This window comes from Mustela nigripes, chromosome 16 (genome assembly GCF_022355385.1).
Source record: "Mustela nigripes isolate SB6536 chromosome 16, MUSNIG.SB6536, whole genome shotgun sequence".
Lineage (NCBI taxonomy): Eukaryota > Metazoa > Chordata > Mammalia > Carnivora > Mustelidae > Mustela > Mustela nigripes.
In genome coordinates this window covers 45,490,786-45,512,575 of record NC_081572.1, presented here as the reverse complement: position 1 = coordinate 45,512,575, position 21,790 = coordinate 45,490,786, and the positions used below count along the sequence as shown (strand labels likewise).

The 21,790-nt window shown below is 40.1% G+C and overlaps 1 protein-coding gene across 1 annotated transcript in view; it reads left to right on the top strand.

Annotated features, from left to right (window-relative positions):
* Window positions 1-21,790, top strand: part of METTL16 (methyltransferase 16, RNA N6-adenosine) — a 79,748-nt gene that overhangs the window by 17,239 nt on the left and 40,719 nt on the right. Inside the window, exons 3-5 of the mRNA XM_059378499.1 lie at window positions 13,239-13,438; window positions 19,036-19,176; window positions 21,538-21,653. Coding sequence (XP_059234482.1) covers window positions 13,239-13,438; window positions 19,036-19,176; window positions 21,538-21,653 — 457 coding nt within the window. The remainder of the gene's footprint in view (window positions 1-13,238; window positions 13,439-19,035; window positions 19,177-21,537; window positions 21,654-21,790) is intronic.

Sequence of the window (21,790 nt, the reverse complement as noted above, 5' to 3'; positions counted from 1 at the left end):
ATCCCAGGACCCTGGGATCGTGACCTGAGCCGAAGGCAGAGGCCTGACCCACTGAGTCACCCAGGCGCCCCTAGTTAAGAGTTCTTGATGATTGTCTACGTTGATATTTTTATTTTTTTTATTTTTAGCATGGCTTTTTATTTATTTCCATGAGATGTATGAGAAAGAATGTCAAAATATAAACCCAGTTAATTATGAAAAAGGAGTTTCAGACAAAAGTATAGACTTGATCAAAATGTCATTTATTTGCTCAACTCTTAAGCAGAGTGTTGTATGGAGAGAGGGGATTCATTTCTCAGTCAGTCATCCTAAGGACCAGTCTTACGGGTGCCACATAGCAGTTCTAGAGGTTTTGATAGAAACCACGAGCAGGGGGAGTGGCAGGCAAAGGGAGAGGGAGAAGCAGACATCCCACTGAGCAGGGAGCCCAGTGACCTTGATCCCAGGACCCGAGGATCATGACCCCAGCCAAAGGCAGACACTTAACCCATTGACCTACCTAGTCACCCCTTTACATAATTTTCCTAACTTTACTGATACTGAATTTCCTCATCTAAAGAAGAGGGATAAAAGGACATGCTTTGGATTTTTGTCATAAAGGTTAGTAATAATGCATGTAAGGTGACAGCATTATAGACACTTTAAAAATGATAGGTGGTTATGCCTGGTGTAATTGATAAGGTGACTGGGATTACTAGTGTGATGTCTCTCTCTGTTTTTCTTTCCTGCATCCATCACTGCTTTGATGTAATCATATCTGACCATTGTAACTAGATTTTAGTTCATACATTTTTCACAGTAACCAGCCCCATGCAGATATCCTGCAGTTTGAGCCCTACCAGTTGAGTTTGGATGAAGTGTGACACTTAACTGATTTGTTTTTATGTTTACTTTTATTTTTTTGAAAGATTTTATTTATTAATTTGACAGAGAGATCACAAGTAGGCAGAGCAGCAGGCAGAGAGACGGGGGAGCAGGCTCCCCGCTGAACAGATAGCCTGATGTGGGGCTTGATCCCAGGACCCTGAGATCATGACCTGAGCTGGAGGCAGAGGCGTAACTCACTGAGCCACCCAGGCATCCCACCTGATTTGTTTTTAAACCAAAGACCCAGATCTTGAAGGGTTTTTTCATATGTTATGCCTGTACGTTTTTAACCCCTTGGTGAAGATCTAATAGAAACCAGTTTTGGAAAATTGGTTGGGAGGACTTACCCCTTATTGTTATTACATGAGGTTCGGTGGTCTCTGTGGTGTTAGAGTGATTGTTATTTTTACCATGGATCACAGAATGTATCTTTCCAAACTCTATAATGGTAATACTATATTCACCAGTAGCAGAGCAGGAGTCATTCTGGGGAAATCAGACATGAGCCTGTTGACAGTAGGCTATTTTGTGAAGTTGGATGTGTTAAACAATAAAGACTTGATGGAATAAATTGCTAATTTCCACGTGAGAGCTAATTTTAGTTCCGGTGATCTCAGAAATGAGAATGAGAAAAGATCTTGCCTGGATTCAGGATTTTTTAATATCCCAGGGTGCTACAGTGACCTAGATATTTAACTAGTAAAGCCGGATGACTAGACTTTGTCCTACAAAAGGATTTCCAACCCTTAAATTAGTGTCTGTGTTTTCTTAGAAGTAAGAAAATGAACGCTTGCCTTGCTAACAAAGTCTAAGAATCAGTTCTTCATAGATATTTTTCAGTTTAATTTGACTAGCCTCTGTTTAATGTCTTGGTAATAGATGTTCCTTTTGGGACACCAAGTGTCCAACTCTTGATCTCAGCTCAGGTCATGATCTCAAGGTTGTGAGTTCAAGCCCCATACTGGGCATGGAGCCTACTAAGAAAAAAAAAAAGATGTAGTTCCTTATTAATAAATTTATGCTATAGTCCATCAAGGTGAACATATATATATTTTTAAATAACAAGAATTGTTTATATAAACAATAACTTTCTTTCAAGCCACTAAGAAAACATTAATTAGGGAGCGCCTGGGTGGCTCAGTGGCTTAAAGCCTCTGCCTTTGGCTCAGGTCATGATCTCAGGGTCCTGGGATCGAGCCCCACATCGGGCTCTCTGCTCAGCAGGGAACCTGCTTCCTCCTCTCTCTCTGTCTGCCTCTCCGCCTACTTGTGATCTCTGTCTGTTAAATAAATAAAATCTTTAAAAAAAAAAAAAAGAAAACATTAATTATTATGCTGTTTCTCTTGCTCCAAATGTTCCACAAGGCTGTGTAATTAATGCTTAAGCTGCAGTACTCTCTTTGGTGATTGTTGTCACCATGGGAAATATCCTGGTTTGGTTTCCAACAGAAATGTCCCTCTTTCATGGAGAAGTATCCTGGAACCATGGGCCTGTTTTCCTATTTTGGAAATGGGATTTTTGTTATCATACAGATATTACAGAACACTTAATGGGAAAATTATAGAAATATATCCTTCCTGGGACGCCTGGATGGCTCATTTGGTTAAGCGGCTGCCTTCGGCTCAGGTCACGATCCCAGCGTCCTGGATCGAGTCCCATGTAGGGCTCCTTGCTCAGCAGGGAGCCTGCTTCTCCCTCTGCCTCTGCCTGCCTCTCTGTCTGCATGTGCTCACTCTCTCTGACAAATAAATAAATAAAATATTTTTTAAAAAAAAGAAATATATCCTTCCTAACTACATTTATAATGGTAATGTTGCATACATAAAAGAAAAATATCACCATTCTTCCATCCCCAGAAGATCAAATTGTTTTGTGTTCCTTCCTAAGTCTTTGTCCTTACACATATGTAGTATTTTTTGTGATTGTAATTTTGATGCAGATATAAAAATAGGACTTTTTTTTACCCCCCCCCCCCAGTTGGCATTATAAACATTTTCCAAATGTTATAAAACAGTTATGAAGGTGATAACTATGTAAAATGTATTCAGGTAAAACAAAAATAGGAGGGAATGGAAGAGGGAATGGAAGTTTCTGCCCCACTCACCCATCCACCTATTTGCATATCCAGAAGTGGCCCTTAACCCTTCCAGACTCTTTTTTTACCATATACACATGGGATCATTTTTGTTTGGTTTGGGGTTTTTTTTTTGGTACAACAATGTGATCACAATGTATATATATATGCTTTTTTTTTTTAAGGTTTTATTTATTTGTCAGAGAGAGAGACAGAGCACAAGCAGGCAGAGAGGCTGAGAGAAAGAGAGAGAGAGAAATAGGCTCCCCGCTGAGCAAGGAGCCTCATGTGGGACACAATCCCAGGGCTCTTGGATCATGACCTGAGCCGAAGGCAGTGGCTTAACCTACTGAGCCACCCAGATGTCCCTATATATATATGCTTTTATTCAAAGGTGATATGTATATATATATATCAAGAAATATTCTTTATGCAATAGTATGTGGACCAGCCCAGTCTAACTCCTATTTATTTGTTTGAGAGAGAGAATAGTGCACACACACAAGCAGGGGTCAAGGAGGGGGATGAGGAGAGGGAGTCTGACATGGGGCTCAATCCCAGGACCCTGCAGTCGCATCGGGAGCCAGAGGCAGATGCTTAACCAACTGAGCCACCCAGGCAACTCCTCAGTCTTAGTCCTTTAAATGACTGCAGACTAATCTCCTTATTGATTACTGTTAGATTATTTCTAAAATTTCTGATTATGAAACTTAATTTTTTTTTAAAGATTTTATTTATTTGACAGAGGGAACGAGATTACAAGTAGTCAGAGCGGCAGGCAGAGAGAGAGAGGGAAGCAGGCTACCACTGAGCACAGAGCCTGTTGCAGGGCTCAATCCCAGTACCCTGAGATCATGACCTGAGCCGAAGGCAGAGGCTTTAATCCACTGAGCCACCCAGGTGCCCCGAAACTTCAATTTTTTTAAGATTCTTTTACTACTGGGGCGCCTGGGTGGCTCAGTGGGTTAAGCCTCTGCCTTCGGCTCAGGTCATGATCCCAGGGTCCTGGGACTCTGCTCAGCAGGGAGCCTGCTTCCCCTCCTCTCTCTCTCTCACTCTGCCTGCCTCTCTGCCTACTTGTGATCTCTCTCTCTGTCAAATAAATAAATAAAATCTTAAAAAAAAAAAGGATTCTTTTACTACTGAACTTTTTAAAAGGTTTTTTTTTTTTTTTTTAAAGATTTTATTTATTAGAGAAAGGGAAGGAAAGAGCACAAACGGGGAGCGGCAGGCAGAGGGAGAATGAGAAATGGGCTCTCCACTGAGTAGATAGCCTGATTTGGTGCTCGAGCCCAGGTTATGAATTAAGCCAAAGGTGGATGCTTAACCGATTGAGCTACCCAGATGTCCTCCATATTTTTTTTTTTTAAGATTATTTATTTGAGAGAGAGCAAGGTGGGGGTGGGCAGAAGGAGAGGGAGCATACTCCCCTCTGAGTGTGGAGCCAGTCGGGGGCTCTGTGGGGTTTGATACCAGACTCTGAGATCTTGACCTGAGCCAAAATCTAGAGTCAGCAGCTTAACTGACTAAGCTCCATAGGTGCCCCAAAAGTGTGTTTTTTCCACATAGTCACCCCAGAAGTGTGTGTGTGGTTTTTTTTTTAAAGTGTTTTGTTATTTTTATTTTTTTCTTAAGTGCATTTAGGGTAAGTTGCTGGGCTTTGCTAGAAAAGTTGCAGTACTCCTACCTATACGTGGAAGGCCAAAGTTGCAGTACTCTTACCTGTACGTGAAAGGCCAAAGAGGTGTTTGGATGGCTAGGTGTTTATTCTGTTACCGGCTTTTTTAGCTAGCACAGGGATCTGCGTTTATGAGATTAGTTTGATCACAGTTTCTTGTCATTTGGCAAGTAAGATTTTGGGTTGTTTAGTCTAAGATTGTTAATAGTCACTTGCACTGTTCCAGAATCTTTTTCTTTCTTTCTTTCTTTTTTTTTGCATGATATTACTCTCCTTGCTTATTTGACCCATGGGATGTAAAAGTAAAAAAAAATCTTTAGGGAGCTGCCTTGGTGGCTCAGTTGGTTAATTATCCAGCTCTTTTTTTTTTTTAAGATTTTATTTATTTTATTTGACAGACAGAGATCACAAGTAGGCAGAGAGGCAGGCAGAGAGAGAGAGAGAGAGGAGGAAGCAGGCTCCCCGCTGAGCAGAGAGCCCGATGCGGGACTCAATCCCAGGACCCTGAAATCATGACCTGAGCCGAAGGCAGCGGCTTAACCCACTGAGCCACCCAGGCGCCCGAGTATCCAGCTCTTGATTTTGGCTCAGGTTGTGAGATTGAGCCCCATGTTGGGGTCTGTCTGCTTAAAATTCTCTTTCTCTTCCCACTTTTCTCCCCTTTCTTTATCCCTCCCCCCACCAAAAGAAAAATCAGTCATGGATAAGTATGAGTTGGTGGAAAACACAACAAAAGACCATGGGTCTGCTTTTGGTTTTGTTCAACAAATTGCTATTCATGATTTTCACTATTACTATATTCTAATCAGATCTGTCATATGGAACCCATAACTCTCCCCTCATCTCAGGAACCTTAGTCCTAATTTTCCTTCTCCTAATTTAATCTCTCTCTATCAATTGGCTTCTTCTCTTCGACTTTTTATAAATTTGAGATAGAATTCACATACTATAAAACCATTTTATTTCATTTTTTAAAGACTTATTTATTTGAGAGAGAAAGAGAGAAAGCATATGTGTACCACTAGGAGGGGCTGAGGAAGAGAGAAACTGAAGCAAACTGTGCTTGGCGCAGAGTCCTCTATGCGGCTCCATCCCACAACCCGGACATCAAGACCTGAGCTGAAACCCAAGTCAGATGTTCAGCTGACTGTGCCATACAAGGGGCCCTAAAATCATCATTTTAATATGTACAATTCAGTTCTTAATATGTCGCAGGGTTACACAAGAATCACTACTAATTCTAGAACATTTTCGTCACTCCCGGAAAGAAACCTATTCAGCAGTCACTCCCAACTCTGTCCTCTCTCTCTTTAGCTCCTGGCAACCACTAATCTTACTTTTGCTATATATTTGCATGTTTTGGATATTTTGTATAAGTAGAATAATAATATGTGGTCTATGTGACTTTCCATTGACTTTTTTTTTTCTTTTAAAGATTTTATTTATTTATTTGATAGAGACAGGGCAAGAGAGGGAACAAAGGGAGGGGGAGTGGGAGAGAGAGAAGCAGACTTCTGTTGAACCGGGAGCCCAATGCAGAGCTCCATACCAGGATCCTGGGATAACGACCTCAGCTGAAGGCACATGCTTAACGACTGAGCGAGCTACCCACCCATTGACTTTAAAACATGTTTGAGTCTTCAATTTAAAAATTACTAATAGGGCGCCTGGGTGGCTCAGTGGGTTAAGCCGCTGCCTTTGGCTCTGGTCATGATCTCAGGGTCCTGGGATCGAGTCCCGCGTCGGGCTCTCTGCTCAGCAGGGGGCCTGCTTCCCTATCTCTCTCTCTCTCTCTGTCTGCCTCTCCGTCTACTTGTGATTTCTCTCTGTCAAATTAATAAATAAAATCTTAAAAAAAATTACTAATAAAAATCTCCATCAATACCACCACTTATGCTGCCCCATCTCTCTTCTCCCTTGCACAACAACTTCTTGAAGAATTGTTTACTTTTACTGTCTTCATTCTTCCCATACCATACTTAATCTTCAGCTCATTCCAGGGTGGTTTCTAATTCCACCTCTACCAAAGCAACTCTTGGAAAAGGTCTCTAGTGATCTTTTGTCACTAAATGCAATTTTGGTTTTCAGTTGACTTTTGAGAGGCAGGTTACTTTGCTGATACTGTTCTTCATGGACACCCTCTTCCCTTGGCTTCCTTGGCACCACACTTTCTTTCACCCTTTCTGTCTCCTTGTGTAGCTTCCTTTGTAATGATTGTATGCATAGCCATTAAAGAAAGGAGTCTTTTTTTTTTTTTTTTTAATTTATTTATTTGTCAGAGAGAGAGAGAGCAAGAGCAAGCACACGCAGACAAAGTGGCAGGCAGAGACAGAGAGCGAAGCAGGCTCCCTACTGAGCAAGGAGCCCGATGTGGGACTTGATCCCAGGATGCTGGGATCATGACCTGAGCCGAAGACAGCCGCTTAACCAACTGAGCCACCCAGGCGTCCCAAGAAAGGAGTCTTTAAGGCTTAGTGCTTAGAGCTCTCTTCTAATCTTGTATTTTCCCTTTAAGCATTCTCATTACTCTGGGGCCTCACTCCTTTGTTTGTAAATCGCTCCTACCTCTGTTTCTTCAGACCAGTTTTCTGGGCTTTTTACCTGGAGGTCACTGCTTCCTCAGTATCCCTACTTGGATATCTCAGATTCAGCTCAGATTTATGATATTTATCCTAAAAAATGGTTCTCTGTTAGAGTTCCCAATTTTAGTGAATGGCACGGTTTATCCTGGTGAACAGGCCAGAACCCTAGGGAACAGCTATGAATATATCCTTTCTCACTGCACATACAAGTCCACTAGCAAATTTGGTAAATTTTCCGTCCTGAATATCTCTTAATTCTTTTCACTTTCCCCTGGCTTTGCCACCACCACCTTTATCCAGCCTCTTAACTCATGTTAATACGGTATTCCCTCCCAAGTTTTTTCTTTGTTAATTTTTATTCTGCTCTTAGTAATTAGCTAAGTTACCTTTTCTGACTTGTTCTAAGGTAATTCCACTAATTATTTAGGTTTCATAGCACCTTGTACCTATCTTTTACAGCATTCATCACAGTGACAATTTTAAATGTATTTGAGTGATTCTTGGATGAATACCTAACCTTTGTCAGACTGTCACTGTCATGAAGGGAGAGACCGTGTCTGTATTTGCATACTGCGGCATCTCTAGCACTTTGCCCAATGTCTAGCACATAGTTGATACATGGTAAATGTGGAATGAATAAAGGAATAAATGCCCACTGTCACAACTTCTTGAAAATTCTATTTTATTCTGTATAACTCAGTTGAACAAAGTGAAGTAATCTCTGCACCCAGTGTGGGGCTCAACCTCACAACCCTGAGATTAAGTCAGCCATGCACCTTGGGATAGAAACATTTTTATACTTAATCTTTGAAAGTACAGAGGAGTCAAGTACCCCAGCTTTTTTTTTTTTTTTTTTTAAATAGTTCCACTGTTTACAATACAGGTTACAACCTGTAAGCGTGTGAATTGTTTAAGGCTTGCAGTTGTTTATTGCCCACACAGATTTTAAGAATCAGGGAAATTTCATATAAAATTATGGTTTGTTGGTTTCCTTTAGAGATTTTAAAGATCTGGCAAAACGGCTGGTAAACTCACTTGTCATTAATTACCTGGAACTGGGTGGTGATCATACTCTTTAAATGGCCATTTATGTCATCTGGCATAATGCTACTAAAAGTGTGGCTTCTCCACAAACTGTTTGTTACTGTCTACAGAGGTAGGGATCTTGTGCTACATGTTTAAGTTCAACAGACATTTCTTTGGTTGAATGTTCTAATTTACAGGCCAGCACAAGCTCTCTATCTTGTTAGGGACTGGCATTTTGAATAGTACCATGTAAATATTGGAGTTTGTATTCCCTGATTTTCATAATTTTATTCAAAATGCCAGTGCAAAGTCACATTCAGAAGTTGTGGGAAAGTAATTATGTCATGTCAGGTGTCCTGCTGTTGCTGTTACACTATTTAAGGTAATCCTGTTCAAGCTTATTTTATAAGGTATCTAGACTATTAGGTTTCTTTGATAGAAAAATTATGACTTTTTACCTTTCAGATTTTAAGGCTTTGAACATAGGCACTGTATTGGGACATAATTCATTTGTGTGTTTAGCCATGAAGCTTAATAGAGTAGGCTGCTTTTACAGAATAAAGGATGTGAATTTATTTGAATGCCCTAGTGTGGTACTCAAAGTGAATTTTACATAGGTAAAAATTCAATTTTTATTTCTCTGTCATTGAAGGAAATGAAGTCCCATCTTTTCACAGATTTCACAGGAGTCAAATGCAGTATTCTTTTTTAAAAAACATTGTATTTATTTATTTATTTATTTATTTATTTTTAAGATATTTATGTATTTATTTATTTGACACAGAAAGATCACAAGTAGGCAGAGAGAGAGGGGGACGCAAGCTCCCCGCTGAGCAGAGAGCCCGATGTGGGGCTTGATCCCAGGACCCTGAGATCATGACCTGAACCAAAGACAGAGGCCCAACCCACTGAGCCACCCAGGTGTCCCAAGATTTTATTTATTTGACAGTGAGAGAGGCAACAGAAGCAGGGGGAGTGGGAGAGGGAGAAGCAGGCTTCCTGTGGAGCAGGGAGCCCAGTACAGGGCTCAGACCCAGGACTCTGGGATCATGACCTGAGCCGAAGGCAGAGGCTTTAACCCGCTGAGCCATCCAGGCACCCCTAGAATGAAAAGTTTTTATAGATTTAATCCCCCCCTTCTTTTAGCTCCATTTATCTTGTTGACCCTGAGATTGTACTGCTTTTAACTGAGAAAGAAATCCAAAGGTAATAGAAGTCCTTTTTTTTTTTTTTTAATTGATTGAGGCAGTTGCTGTGCAATTGAGTGAAGCAGAAATGTGTTTGTGGTTGCTTGCTCATGGACTAATTCTCTTTTATTAGCCCCCATAAATGACAAAATTAATATCTATCTACTTAGATGTCTAGGAATAGACCTAATTTTCCTTTAAATAGTCTTAATATATATTTTAAAGAGAATTTTTATTGCTAGCATATATTGATTCAATAAACTTCTACTTGTACTGTTTCGTAGAAACTGGTCTTTAAAAGCTCATCAGTCCCCACTTAAATGTAAGGGGGTTATCACTTTTGGAAATTACTGTCCTCCGTGGAGTGCCTGGCTGGCTTGGTCACTAGAGCACGTGATTGTTGATTTGGGGGTCATGAATTAAGCCCCATGTTGGGGTAAAGTTTACTTTAATAAAAAGCGGGGGAGAATTCCTCTCTTCCAAATTTTGCTCTGGCATTTTGTATTTCTGCCTGTTCCTGCATATTTGCTTTTTCATCTCATTGAATGCTTTTTATTTTATTTTTATTTTTTAATTTTTTTTAAAAAGATTTTATTTATTTATTTGACAGAGAAAGATCACAAGTAGGCAGAGAGGCAGGCAGAGAGAGAGAGAAGAGGAAGCCGGCTCCCTGCCGAGCAGAGAGCCAGATGCGGGACTCTATCCCAGGACCCTGAGACCATGACCTGAGCCGAAGGCAGCAGCCCAGTCCACTGAGCCACCCAGGCGCCCCTCATTGAATGCTTTTTATCCCCCCTCAAAAATTACCTCAAAAATTGATGGTTATTCCGTGAAAGGTAATGCCTGCTGGGGTTGTGGGGGGCAGAGGGAGAAGCAGGCTCCACTGAGCTAAGAGCCCTGTGTGCAGCATGATCGGAGGACCCTGGGATCATGACCTGAGCCAAAAGCAGACACTTAACTGACTGGAGCCACCCAAGCGCCCTTCCCTGAAGCATTCTTTTTTTTTTTTTTTAAGATTTTATTTATTTATTTATCAGGGATAGAGGGAGAGAGAGCGAGCGAGCATAGGCAGACAGAGAGGCAGGCAGAGGCAGAGGGAGAAGCAGGCTCCCTGCCAAGCAAGGAGCCCGATGTGGGACTTGATCCCAGGACACTGGGATCATGACCTGAGTCGAAGGCAGCTGCTTAACCAACTGAGCCACCCAGGCGTCACGCATTCTTTTTTTTTTTTTTTTTTAAGATTTTATTTATTTGACGGAAAGAGATCACAAGTAGGCAGGCAGAGAGAGAGAGAAGTAGACTCCCAGCTGAGCAAAGAGCCTGATGTGGGGCTTGATCCCAGGACCCTGAGATCATGACCTGAGCCAGTGGCGGAGGCTTAACCTACTGAGCCACCCAGGCGTTCCCCCTGAAGCATTCTTAAAGGTCGTAAGAAACCGTATATTCAAGTATACAGTGCAATTTTTGTATAGATAACAAATTTTGTGTATATTCCTGAAATTTAATCCTGCTTATCACAACTCTTTGCAAATTGTTTTACTGTTAAAATGTGTTTTTCTGAACAGTTTTTTAAAAGAGTAGATCATGTCTCTCAGGGGTGTAAGATTGAGCCCTGCATTGGCTCAGCACTGGGAGTGTAGCCTGCTTAAGATCTTCTTTCTCCTGCAGAACCCCCTTCAAAAAAATAAAGAATAAATCATGTCATCTACAAACATTGATTGTATATTCCTTAATATGTGTTAATAGTGTTATTAAATGCTTACTATCATGAAGCAGAAGGATAATGTTAGGTATCAGACTAGGGGATAATAGAAATGTTTAATGTTTGGTATTCATAACTATTCTATTCAGTAACTGTATTGATTGTTCCATGTCACTATAATTTGCTCTACAAATATTTAAGTGAGTACCATCTTACTAATTCATAGTATGCATCATAAACTCTTAAAATTTTACCAGGAAGGACCCTTGGATTTTTGTTTTGTTTAATCCCTTAGTTTTATAGATGGAGAAACTGAGACCTAAGAATTGAAGTGACCTTCAGTCCATGGCTAGTTGATTGCAGAATCGAGATCGGACTCCAGATTTCTGAACTACCATACCCTAGAATATTTTGCTGTGGGTGATGGTGGAGCTTGGGTCCCTGGTATCTACCTGAAGTTTCCACGATAGCCAGGTGGATAAAGCACTCTTCCTTCTGTCTGGTCATTGAGTTTTTCAAGTGACTGGTCACTTCATTGCTAAGATGGGAACATAAAACTTAGGCCAGAATTTAGAGCAGTTTAAAGCTCCTTTTCTTAGTTGAGTCCCATCTACTGGCTTTCTGTTCCCTTTTCATTGCCCCATTTATAAATAAGATCTTTGGTTTTGTTTTAAGGTTTCAACTTTAGTAGCATTTTAACATTTAAATAATTAAATTGGCACAAGTTTCTTAAAAAGTTAAATAAAAGTATCGTATCAGATGAAGACTTGCATGTGAATGTTTAAAACACCATTGTTCATGAGAGCCAAAAAGCGAAAGAATCAAAATGTTCATTAAGTGGTGAGTGGATAAACAAACCACTAATGCAGTTATTCCTTGCAGTGGAATATTATTTGGCCACATAAAGGTAGGAAGTACTGATACATGCTACAGTATTGTTGAACCTCACAAATGTTGTGGCAAGTGGAAGAATCCAGACATGAAGACCACATATTTTATGATTTGATTTAGATGAAATGTCCACAAGAAGGAAATCTGTGGAGACAGAAAGTATGTTAATGTTTGCCTAGAGCTGACAGTGGAAATAAGGAATGGCTTGCAAATGGCCATGAGGTGTTGTTTTTGGGATGATGGAAGTGTTCTATAATTGGATTGCTGTGATGGTTGCCCAACTCTTATTATAATAAAAACTGTTGAATTGTATACTTATGAATTTTATGCAAATTATACCTCAGTAAAGCTGCCTAAAATTGTTGTATTTAAAAATTGTTACTTGTGGGGCGCCTGGGTGGCTCAGTGGGTTGAGCCGCTGCCTTCGGCTCAGGTCATGATCTCGGAGTCCTGGGATCGAGTCCCGCATCGGGCTCTCTGCTCAGCAGAGAGCCTGCTTCCCTCTCTCTCTCTGCCTGCCTCTCCGTCTACTTGTGATTTCTCTCTGTCAAATAAATAAATAAAATCTTTAAAAAAAAAAAAAATTGTTACTTGTAATATCTAATATCTTAACCTATTTTCACTATTAAGCATTTTATACTGCTTTCCACTTTTAAATGTGATTTTTAAAAAGTGCTGAAGTCAAATGATGTTAATGATAATAGTAAAAATAGCCAGCGTTTGTATAATAGTTACTATGTACTAGGCATTATATATATATAATATATATACATACATGTGTATATATATAATATATATGTATTATACATATATAATACATATGTATTTTATATATTTATACATTTTCTCAGATTATCTCATAGCAATACTATGATAGAGGTATTATTATCCCCATTTTACAGCTGAGGAAACAGTCTCATGGAGGTTAAAAAACTTGTCCAAAGTCCTATAACTAAGTAAGGAGATGATTGGGCAGGAATTGGAACAGAGGCATTCCTGTCCTCCGTGTCCTTGTGGGAAAATGCAGTGTTGTCAGTGGAAATTTGTACTGCCTTTCATATACTGTGTCTCTGTAAACACCCATATGTGTTTTTCATTGCCCCAAACGTTCTGTATAGCCATTTATATATGGTCTAGAAAATTCAAACAGGTGTTGATATTGTCTGGCTGCCATAGTTTGTGTAGCATAGTGAATCTTACTAATCAGTGTTCTTTTTCTCCACTCCTCAGTCTTAATTTTAAAGACCCTGAAGCAGTCAGAGCTCTGACCTGTACTCTCCTAAAGGAAGATTTTGGACTTTCTATTGATATTCCATTGGAAAGACTGATTCCTACAGTTCCCTTGAGACTCAACTACATTCATTGGGTAGAAGATCTGATTGGTCATCAGGACTCTGACAAAAGTACTCTCCGAAGAGGAATTGACATAGGTATATATGGTTTTAAATTCTATATAGTTTTAAGTTCTTTTTTTTTTTAAAGATTTTATTTATTTATTTATTTGACACACAGAGAGAGAGAGAGAGAGAGAGAGATCACAAGTAGGCAGAGAACAAGCAGAGGAAGAGGTGGAAGCAGGCTCCCCACTGAGCAGAGAGCCTGATGTGGGGCTTGATCTCAGGACCCTGAGATCATGACCAAAGCTGAAAGCAGAGGCTTAATCTACAGAGCCACCCAGGCACCCCAATTCTTTTTTTTTTTTTTTTTTTAAGATTTTATTTATTTGTCAGAGAGAAAGAAAGCAAGCAAGGGCCAGGGGGCCAGGGGCAGAGGGAGACGCAGACTCCCTACTGAGCAGGGAGCCTGAAACGAGACTCAATCCCAGGACCTTGGGATCGTGATCTGCCCCAAAGGCAGATGCTTAACCAGCTGAGCCACCCAGGCATCCTTTAAATTCTTTTTTAGCTAAGCATAAGTTCCATTAATTTTGCAAAGTCAGTTTCTTTGTAAACTTCTCTTCTGGATATTTGTGTGAAAAAAGCTGACTTACAGATACTACTGTTCTTATTTGCTACACTTCGGCTTTTCTGCCATTTATTTCTCTTGAGAAGGGATTTTTAGCACCAAACAGGGAGCAAGGGTGTAATGGTGCAGAACGCAAATGAGACTCTTGTTTTCTTAGCTTTTCAGATTATCATATTGATGTCTGAATCTTTTGGACATTATTATTTTTTTTAAAAGATTTTATTTATTTATTTGAAAGACAGAGACCACAAGTAGGCCCAGAGAGAGAGAGAGGAGGAAGCAGGCTCCCTGCAGAGTAGAGAGCCTGATGCAGGGCTCGATCCCAGGACCCTGGGATCATGACCTGAGCCAAAGGCAGAGGCTTTAACCCACTGAGCCACCCAGGTGCCCCTCTTTTGGACATTATTTTTACTCTGAATTATTTGGTGTTAGTATAGTAGTCCACATATTGAGATATTGTAATGATGGCCATTTGATAAAAGATCATGTGGGCTAAATACTTCCAGAAATCTCTTGGATTTTTATTAATCATTTAATTGGCATTTAATCTAAAATTAAAGAGGAAAAAAGTAATTAATTTTAAGATGTTCTCTTAATTGTAAACTATTACAGTAGAAAAGGCTGTCTGGTTTATTCATTTGAGAGATTAAATGGAAATATAGAAGGAAATGTAGCTAGGGTATGTTTTGTAATTATAAATAGGTAGTGTGTTAATTTGATAGGGCTAAGAAAATTTTTTAATCCTTTGACCTTTACTAATCCTTTATGGGAAAAAAGCTATGTGGCTCTATTTCTAATCATAATAGAGTTAATTTATAGGAAAGACACTTTCTAGATAGTAGTAAATGTTTAATTCTTGACATTTGCATGCATTTTTAGTAAGTATTTTTCCATCCCCCTCATAAATGGCCTGTTCAGGGCACCTGGGTGGCTCAGTGGGTTAAAGCCTCTGCCTTCGGCTCCGGTCATGATCCCAGGGTCCTGGGATCTAGCCCCATGTGGGGCTCTCTGCTCAGCGGGGAGCCTGCTTCCTCCTCTCTCTCTGCCTGCCTCTCTGCCTACTTGTGATCTCTGCCTGTCAAATAAATAAATAAAATCTTTAAAAATAAATAAATAAATAAATAAATGGCCTGTTGGGGTCATTTATTGGCTCCCCTGTGGACTTTTTCTGGTTTTCTTTTCTCTATTCTAGTCACTCTTCTCCCCTTTGAGCTTACTTTCCTGTACATGGCCATTAGATGTTGGGAACGTCGGCCTTTAGCCCTTTTCTTTTGTTTTCTTTTTCTTTCTTTCTTTTTAATTTTTTTAAAGATTTTATTTATTTATTTGACAACCAGAGATCACAAGTAGAGAGGCAGACAGAGACAGAGAGAGGGGGAAGCAGGGTCCCTGCAGAGCAGAGAGCCTGATGTGTGGGGCTACATCCCAGGACCCTGGGATCGTGACCTGAGCTGAAGGCAGAGGCTTTAATCCACTGAGCCACCCAGGTGCCCCTCTTTTTTTTTTTTTCCCCTAAGATTTTTTTTTTTTTTTAAGATTTTATTTATTTTATTTGACAGACAGAGATTACAAGTAGGCAGAGAGGCAGGCAGAGAGAGAGGGGAGGAAGCAGGCTCCCTGCTGAGCAAAGAGCCCGATGCGGGGCTCGGTCCCAGGACCCTGGGATCATGACCTGAGCCAAAGGCAGAGGCTTTAACCCACTGAGCCACCCAGCGCCCCTCCCCCTAAGATTTTATTTGTTTATTTGAGAGAGCCAGAGAGCATTAAGTGCCCCCAGGTGCCTGTCTTTAGCCCTTTTCTTAGCATCCTAACTCTAGGCAATTTCATCCACATTTATGACTATTTTCCACCTCCGTGCAAATAACCCACAAATTTATGTATTCTGCCTACTAGTCCCCAGTGTCAGAAATACGCATATCTCAAGAACATTTCAGACTTTGCCATGTCTACGACCAGACTCATATTCTTTTCTTTTTGATCTTGGTCCTCTTTCTTCGTTCCTTATTTCACTGAGTACACCACAGTCCACCTGTCATTCTTGATACTCCTTGATACACCTCCCCATTCTCACTGAGAATATCTGTCATCATTTCCTTTTGGTTGGTCTCTTAAATATTTCTTGGGGCACCTGGGTGGCTCAGTTGGTTAAGCATCTTGCTTAAGCATCTTGCTTCGGCTCAGGTCATGATCTAAGGGTCCTGGGACTGAGTTCTGTTTGGGCTCCTTGCTCAGCAGGGAGCCTGCTTCTACGTCTGCTTGCTGCTCCCCCTGCTTGTGCCTTCTGTCTGTGTGTCTGTCTTTCTCTCTGTCTCTCTGACAAATAAATAAATCTATAAATCTTTAAAAAATATATTTTTAAAATCATATACTTCTCTCCATCTCCAGTGTCACCATCTCAGTCCAAGTCACTGTCACCTCTCATGGTCTGCAGAATTCGTTTTTTTTTTTTTTTTAAGATTTTATTTATTTGTCAGAGAGAGAGTGGGCACAAACAGGGGAATACAGCAGGCAGAGGAGAAGCAGGCTTCCTGCTGAATAAGGAGCCTGACACGGGGCTCGATCACAGGACCCCTGGGATCATGATCTGAGCCAAAGGCAGTTTGCTTAACCAACTGAACCACCCAGGCGCCCCACCCCTACCTCCAGCAGAGTTTCTGGCACATAGTAGGTGTTCAGCAAATAATTTGTTGAATATTCATGGATAAATACATCATTCTTTCAACATTCAAAATTCTGAACACCCTGTATGAGCTAAGTACTATATAAAAATGAGGGGTTTAGCAGAGGCTCTGCACTTCTATGTTCGCAGCAAAAGATTGGCTGATGGGTTATAGAAAGCTTAAAAAGTAAGAGCATATTTGGTACTAATTTATTTTAATTATGCCCCAAACTGTCTAAAATAACACTTGGGGATATAGGAGGTTAATGGATTTTAGCTCTTCACAAGGGGCACCCTTGCTGAAATCACATTCATTCTAATTAGGGTTTTATATAAATTCTTCCCCCAGACTCCATCATTTTGCTCTAATTCTATGATTATACACTTTCCATTTTTATTTATCATTACAAGGATTAGTATCCAATTAAAAATGTTATTCAGCTTTCTGAGGGGACTAGGATGTTAGAATTTAAGTCTTCTTGGTCTTAAGAATTGAGAAATTTGATTCTTTGCTGGGGGCTGTAGAGGACAGGTCCTTTACCTGTATTTATTACCCTGGAGGTACCTGATCTGTGGGCAGTGGAAGGAAAGTATTTTTTCTTTTTTGCTCTTTGCTTTTAAATGATTTTTTTTTTTAAAGATTTTATTTATTAATTTGACAGAGAGAAATCACAAGTAGACAGAGAGGCAGCCAGAGAGAGAGAGAGGGAAGCAGGCTCTCTGCCGAGCAGAGAGCCCGATGCGGGACTCGATCCCAGGACTCTGAGATCATGACCTGAGCCGAAGGCAGCGGCTTAACCCACTGAGCCACCCAGGCGCCCCTAAATGATTTTTTTTTTAAATAAAGATATTATTTATTTATTTGACAGAGAGAAATCACAAGTAGATGGAGAGTCAGGCAGAGAGAGATAGAGGGAAGCAGGCTCCCTGCTGAGCAAAGAGCCCGATGCGGGGCTCGATCCCAGGACCCTGGGATCATGACCTGAGCCGAAGGAAGTGGCCTAACCCACTGAGCCACCCAGGCGCCCTTAAATGATTTGAAGTATGAAAAGAAAGGCAGTTGTATGAGAATCAAGGGCCTGGTATCCGGTCCAGATATTTTTTCCTACAGAGCTTCTTTCTAACTCTGAATGACTTCGAATGACTTTGGCTTACCAGAATGGCAAGCAGGGACTAAATAATTGTGGCCTCTGAGAGGAGCTTGAGTTCCCTTTTCACCCGTTCCTTCACTGCCTCATATATCCCCAAGGAGGTGTTTGCCCAGTAGCCTCAGAGCCAGGATGCTATAAGTAAACATGATGGGAAGTATAACAATCAAGGTGACTGTCATAGGGCTGTCACTGTCCTGTCTCTTATCAGTCTGTTCAGAATACTTGATGAAAAAGCAGTATGATGACCCCGGGTTTCCTTTGGGTGAGGAGTATGTATCTCTAGACCTCATCTCTTCTTGCCAAATCCTTAGAAGACTAGAGTGGCACTGAGATGTGGTATGGGAAGGCAGGCCGGAGTGGGTGGTAGGTGCTGACTACTCCAGGCCTTTAGGAGAATCACTGCCTTTTCTTCTCTCGAATATGTGCTTTGGATCTTAATTGGCCAAGATTAGTCAGTGGTCATAAACGTAGTTATTTGTTGTTAGTATATAGTCCAGTCCATGGTTGGGGGATCTATATACAAGTAGGACCAAACCCTAGTTGTCAAAGAGTGATTTTTGCCTGGAACATTTGCCTTTGAATGTCTCCCTTAAAACTATGGTGGGGCAAGCCAGTGATTGATGTTTTAGATCTGGAGCAGATGTCTTCCATGTCATCACATCTAAGAAATGAATTCTCTCTTTAGTTGTTTTTGTTGTTGTTGTTGTTGTTTTTAGTTTAGTTTTGTTTTGAACTTCTGATTTCCTTTAAGTAACAGTTTATAGATATGTGGGGATATGTGGGGGAATTGGTCATTTAAATAATCCTAACAATTTTATACCCTTCTGTATTTTTTTCTGCTTTTGGGGAATGGGATATACATTGATCTATTTTAAGCTTTGATTTCAATTTAAGAAGATTGAATTTTGTGTGAGATTTTAAAATGAAAAATTTTCTAAAGTAAACTTGTTTTGGTAATTTTTGGTTAATTAGTCCTGTAGTCCTTGATCACCAGCTAGTTTTGCACACTTCATTTTACATACAACATATAAAAGAAGAGGATAGCAAAGTTTTTGTCCTCTAAGAAATTTGAATCCAGTTAGGAGGTAAGACTGCCATACGTGAAATGATTAGAGAACCCAGCAGCTGTAGTATGTATGTAATCAGGTACCAGACGAGGTTTTAAGAATTCTAAGAAGGAAGAATGGTGTTTTCCTTGTTCTTCTCACATCTCCCTCTGGTGTGGGTAACCTGTTTTATATTTTTGTACTAGGTACTGGAGCATCCTGCATCTATCCTTTACTTGGAACAACATTAAATGGCTGGTATTTCCTTGCAACAGAAGTAGATGACATGTGCTTCAACTATGCAAAGAAAAATGTGGAACAGAATAATTTATCTGATCTTATAAAAGGTTAGCTCTACAGAATAAATATCCCTTTCAAGCAGTGTTTATTAATCTATCGTTATAATTGAATACATTTCATTTTTTGCTTTAATATACAGACTTTGGTAATTTAAAAAAATATGGCACATTTTGGAAGGAAAAATAAAATAATATAAAACAGAAGAGGAGGCAAACCATAAGAGACTCCTCTAACAATATAAAACAAACTGAGGGTTGCTGGAGGGGAGTTCGGTGGGGGATGGGCTAAATAGGTGATGGGGATTAAGGAGGGCCCTGGATATTATGAGCACTGGGTGTTACATGTAAGTGTGATGAATCATTAAATTCTACTCCTGAAACTAATTCTACACTTACATGTTAGTTGTAACTTGAATTTAAGTAAAATCTTGGAAGAAAAATAAATGAAACAAGTAGAACAGAAAAAGAAATACTACACTATGTGGTTTGTAGCTTAACTCAGAAGGAAATACGGTTGGTAAATACAGTCACTCATAATTTGTGGATTCTGTATTTGTGAATTTGCCTGGTTGGGGTTATGTTTAACCCCCAAATCAATACTTGAGGTACTTTTATGGTCATTTATAGGCATGTACAGAGTGGCAAAAAATTTGAGTCCTCCAACACACATGGTCTCAGCTGAAATTGAACAAGGTGATGCTCCTCTGCCCTTTTGTTTTAGCTCTCTATTGTAAGCAAGTGTCCTTGTCATAGTCAATTTGATGTCACTTTTTTTGCATTTTTGTGCTTTTTCTTGATGATTTTGCTGTTTAAAATGGCCCCTACACATAGTGCTTAAGTGCTATCTAGTAGGTGTTCCTTCAAAATATGAAGAATGTGACGAACCTTACAGGGAAAATACATGTGTTAGATAAGCTTCATTCAGACATGATCTAGTATTGTGGGCCATCATTTTGGTATTAATGAATTAGCGGTGTATATTAAATGAGGTGTTATAAATAAATAAGTAGAAATACACCTAAAGTAAAATTACATATTGATCAGTTGTGGAGAATGTTTGACCAGAGGCTGACAGTTGCCTAACCTTACCATTTCTCTTAGGAGCCATTGGTTCCAATTCAGTGTTCATGGTGACTTTATAGAACATAACTACCACAAATAATGGAAAGCAACTGTTTATGAAGTAACCTAGTCACCAAGATCTTATTTTTTTTAATTTTAGAGAGAGAGAGAGTATGAGCGGAGGGAGGGGCAGAAGGAGAGGGAGAGAAGCTGACTCCCCGCTGAGTGGGGAACTAGTGTGGGGCTCATTCTCCCTACCCTGGAATCATGACCTGAGCTGAAACCAAGAGTCAGATGGTTAACCGACTGAGCCCCCCAGGTGCCCTGTCACCAAGATTTTATAAGGGAAACTCTGCTGTTGATTAAAGTATACCATCTTTTTTATTTCAGTACATGGAACTATGCCACAGACAATCAAGTCCCCTTAGTGACTAGTTACTTTTTTTTTTTTTTTTTTAAGATTTTATTTATTTACTTGACAGAGAGAGATCACAAGTAGGCAGAGAGGCAGGCAGAGAGAGAGGAGGAAGTAGGCACCCTGCTGAGCAGAGAGCCCAATGTGGGACTCGATCCCAGGACTCTGAGATCATGACCTGAGCCGAAGGCAGCGGCTTAACCCACTGAGCCACCCAGGCGCCCCAGTGACTAGTTACTTTTAATTTTGTGCTTACTGTATATTTGAAGATCTGTTCATTTTTTTTTTTTTTTTTTTAATTAAAGAGAATTGATGTCTCTTTATGGAAGATCTAGGCTTCTCTTACTAGTGTTAAGCATATCATTATAAGGGGAGATGCTAACATTGTTTATGTGTTTTTCAGTTCTTCATTTCTGTGTTACAAATTACTCCAAAATCTAGCAACTTTAAACAAGTAATTATCTCATAGATTGTGTGAACTGATAGATAGCCTACTTGGGTGGTTCTGGTTCAGTTTGGTGAGTCTGCAGTCATCTGAGGGATTGATTTGCTTCCAGAATGGTTCATACAACTTCCAGAATGGTTCATACAACTTGGCCATAGGTAAGAAGCTTGAGTCATTCACATGGATCTCTCCTCTAGGCTACATGAGCAACCTTAGAGTGTGTCAGCTGGCTTCTCTTAGTGCAAGTAATTAATAAAATAGGATAAGGAAGAAGCCACTCTTCTTTTATGACCTAGCCTCAGAAGTGATATCCTTTCACTTCATATTCAGTCTTTTCAGTAAAAGTGAGTCACTGAGTACAGCCTGTATCAAGGAGAGGGAAATTAAACTCCACCTATTGAAGGAATTAGTGTCACAGAATCTGTGGTCATACTTGAAAACTACCACAGCTTTAATAGTTGTTAACAGTTCCTGTTTTTTCTCCTAGTGGTAAAAGTACCACAGAAGACACTCTTGATGGATGCTCTTAAAGAAGAATCTGAGATAATCTATGATTTTTGCATGTGCAACCCTCCCTTTTTTGCCAATCAGTTGGAAGCCAAGGTAAAGTACCTTCTGCTTTAAGACAAATGACTATTTATAGGGGTGCCTGGGTTCCAATCGGTTAAACCTCTGTCTTTGGCTCAGGTCATGATCCCAGGATCCTGGGATCGAGCCCCACATTAGTCTCCCTGCTCAGT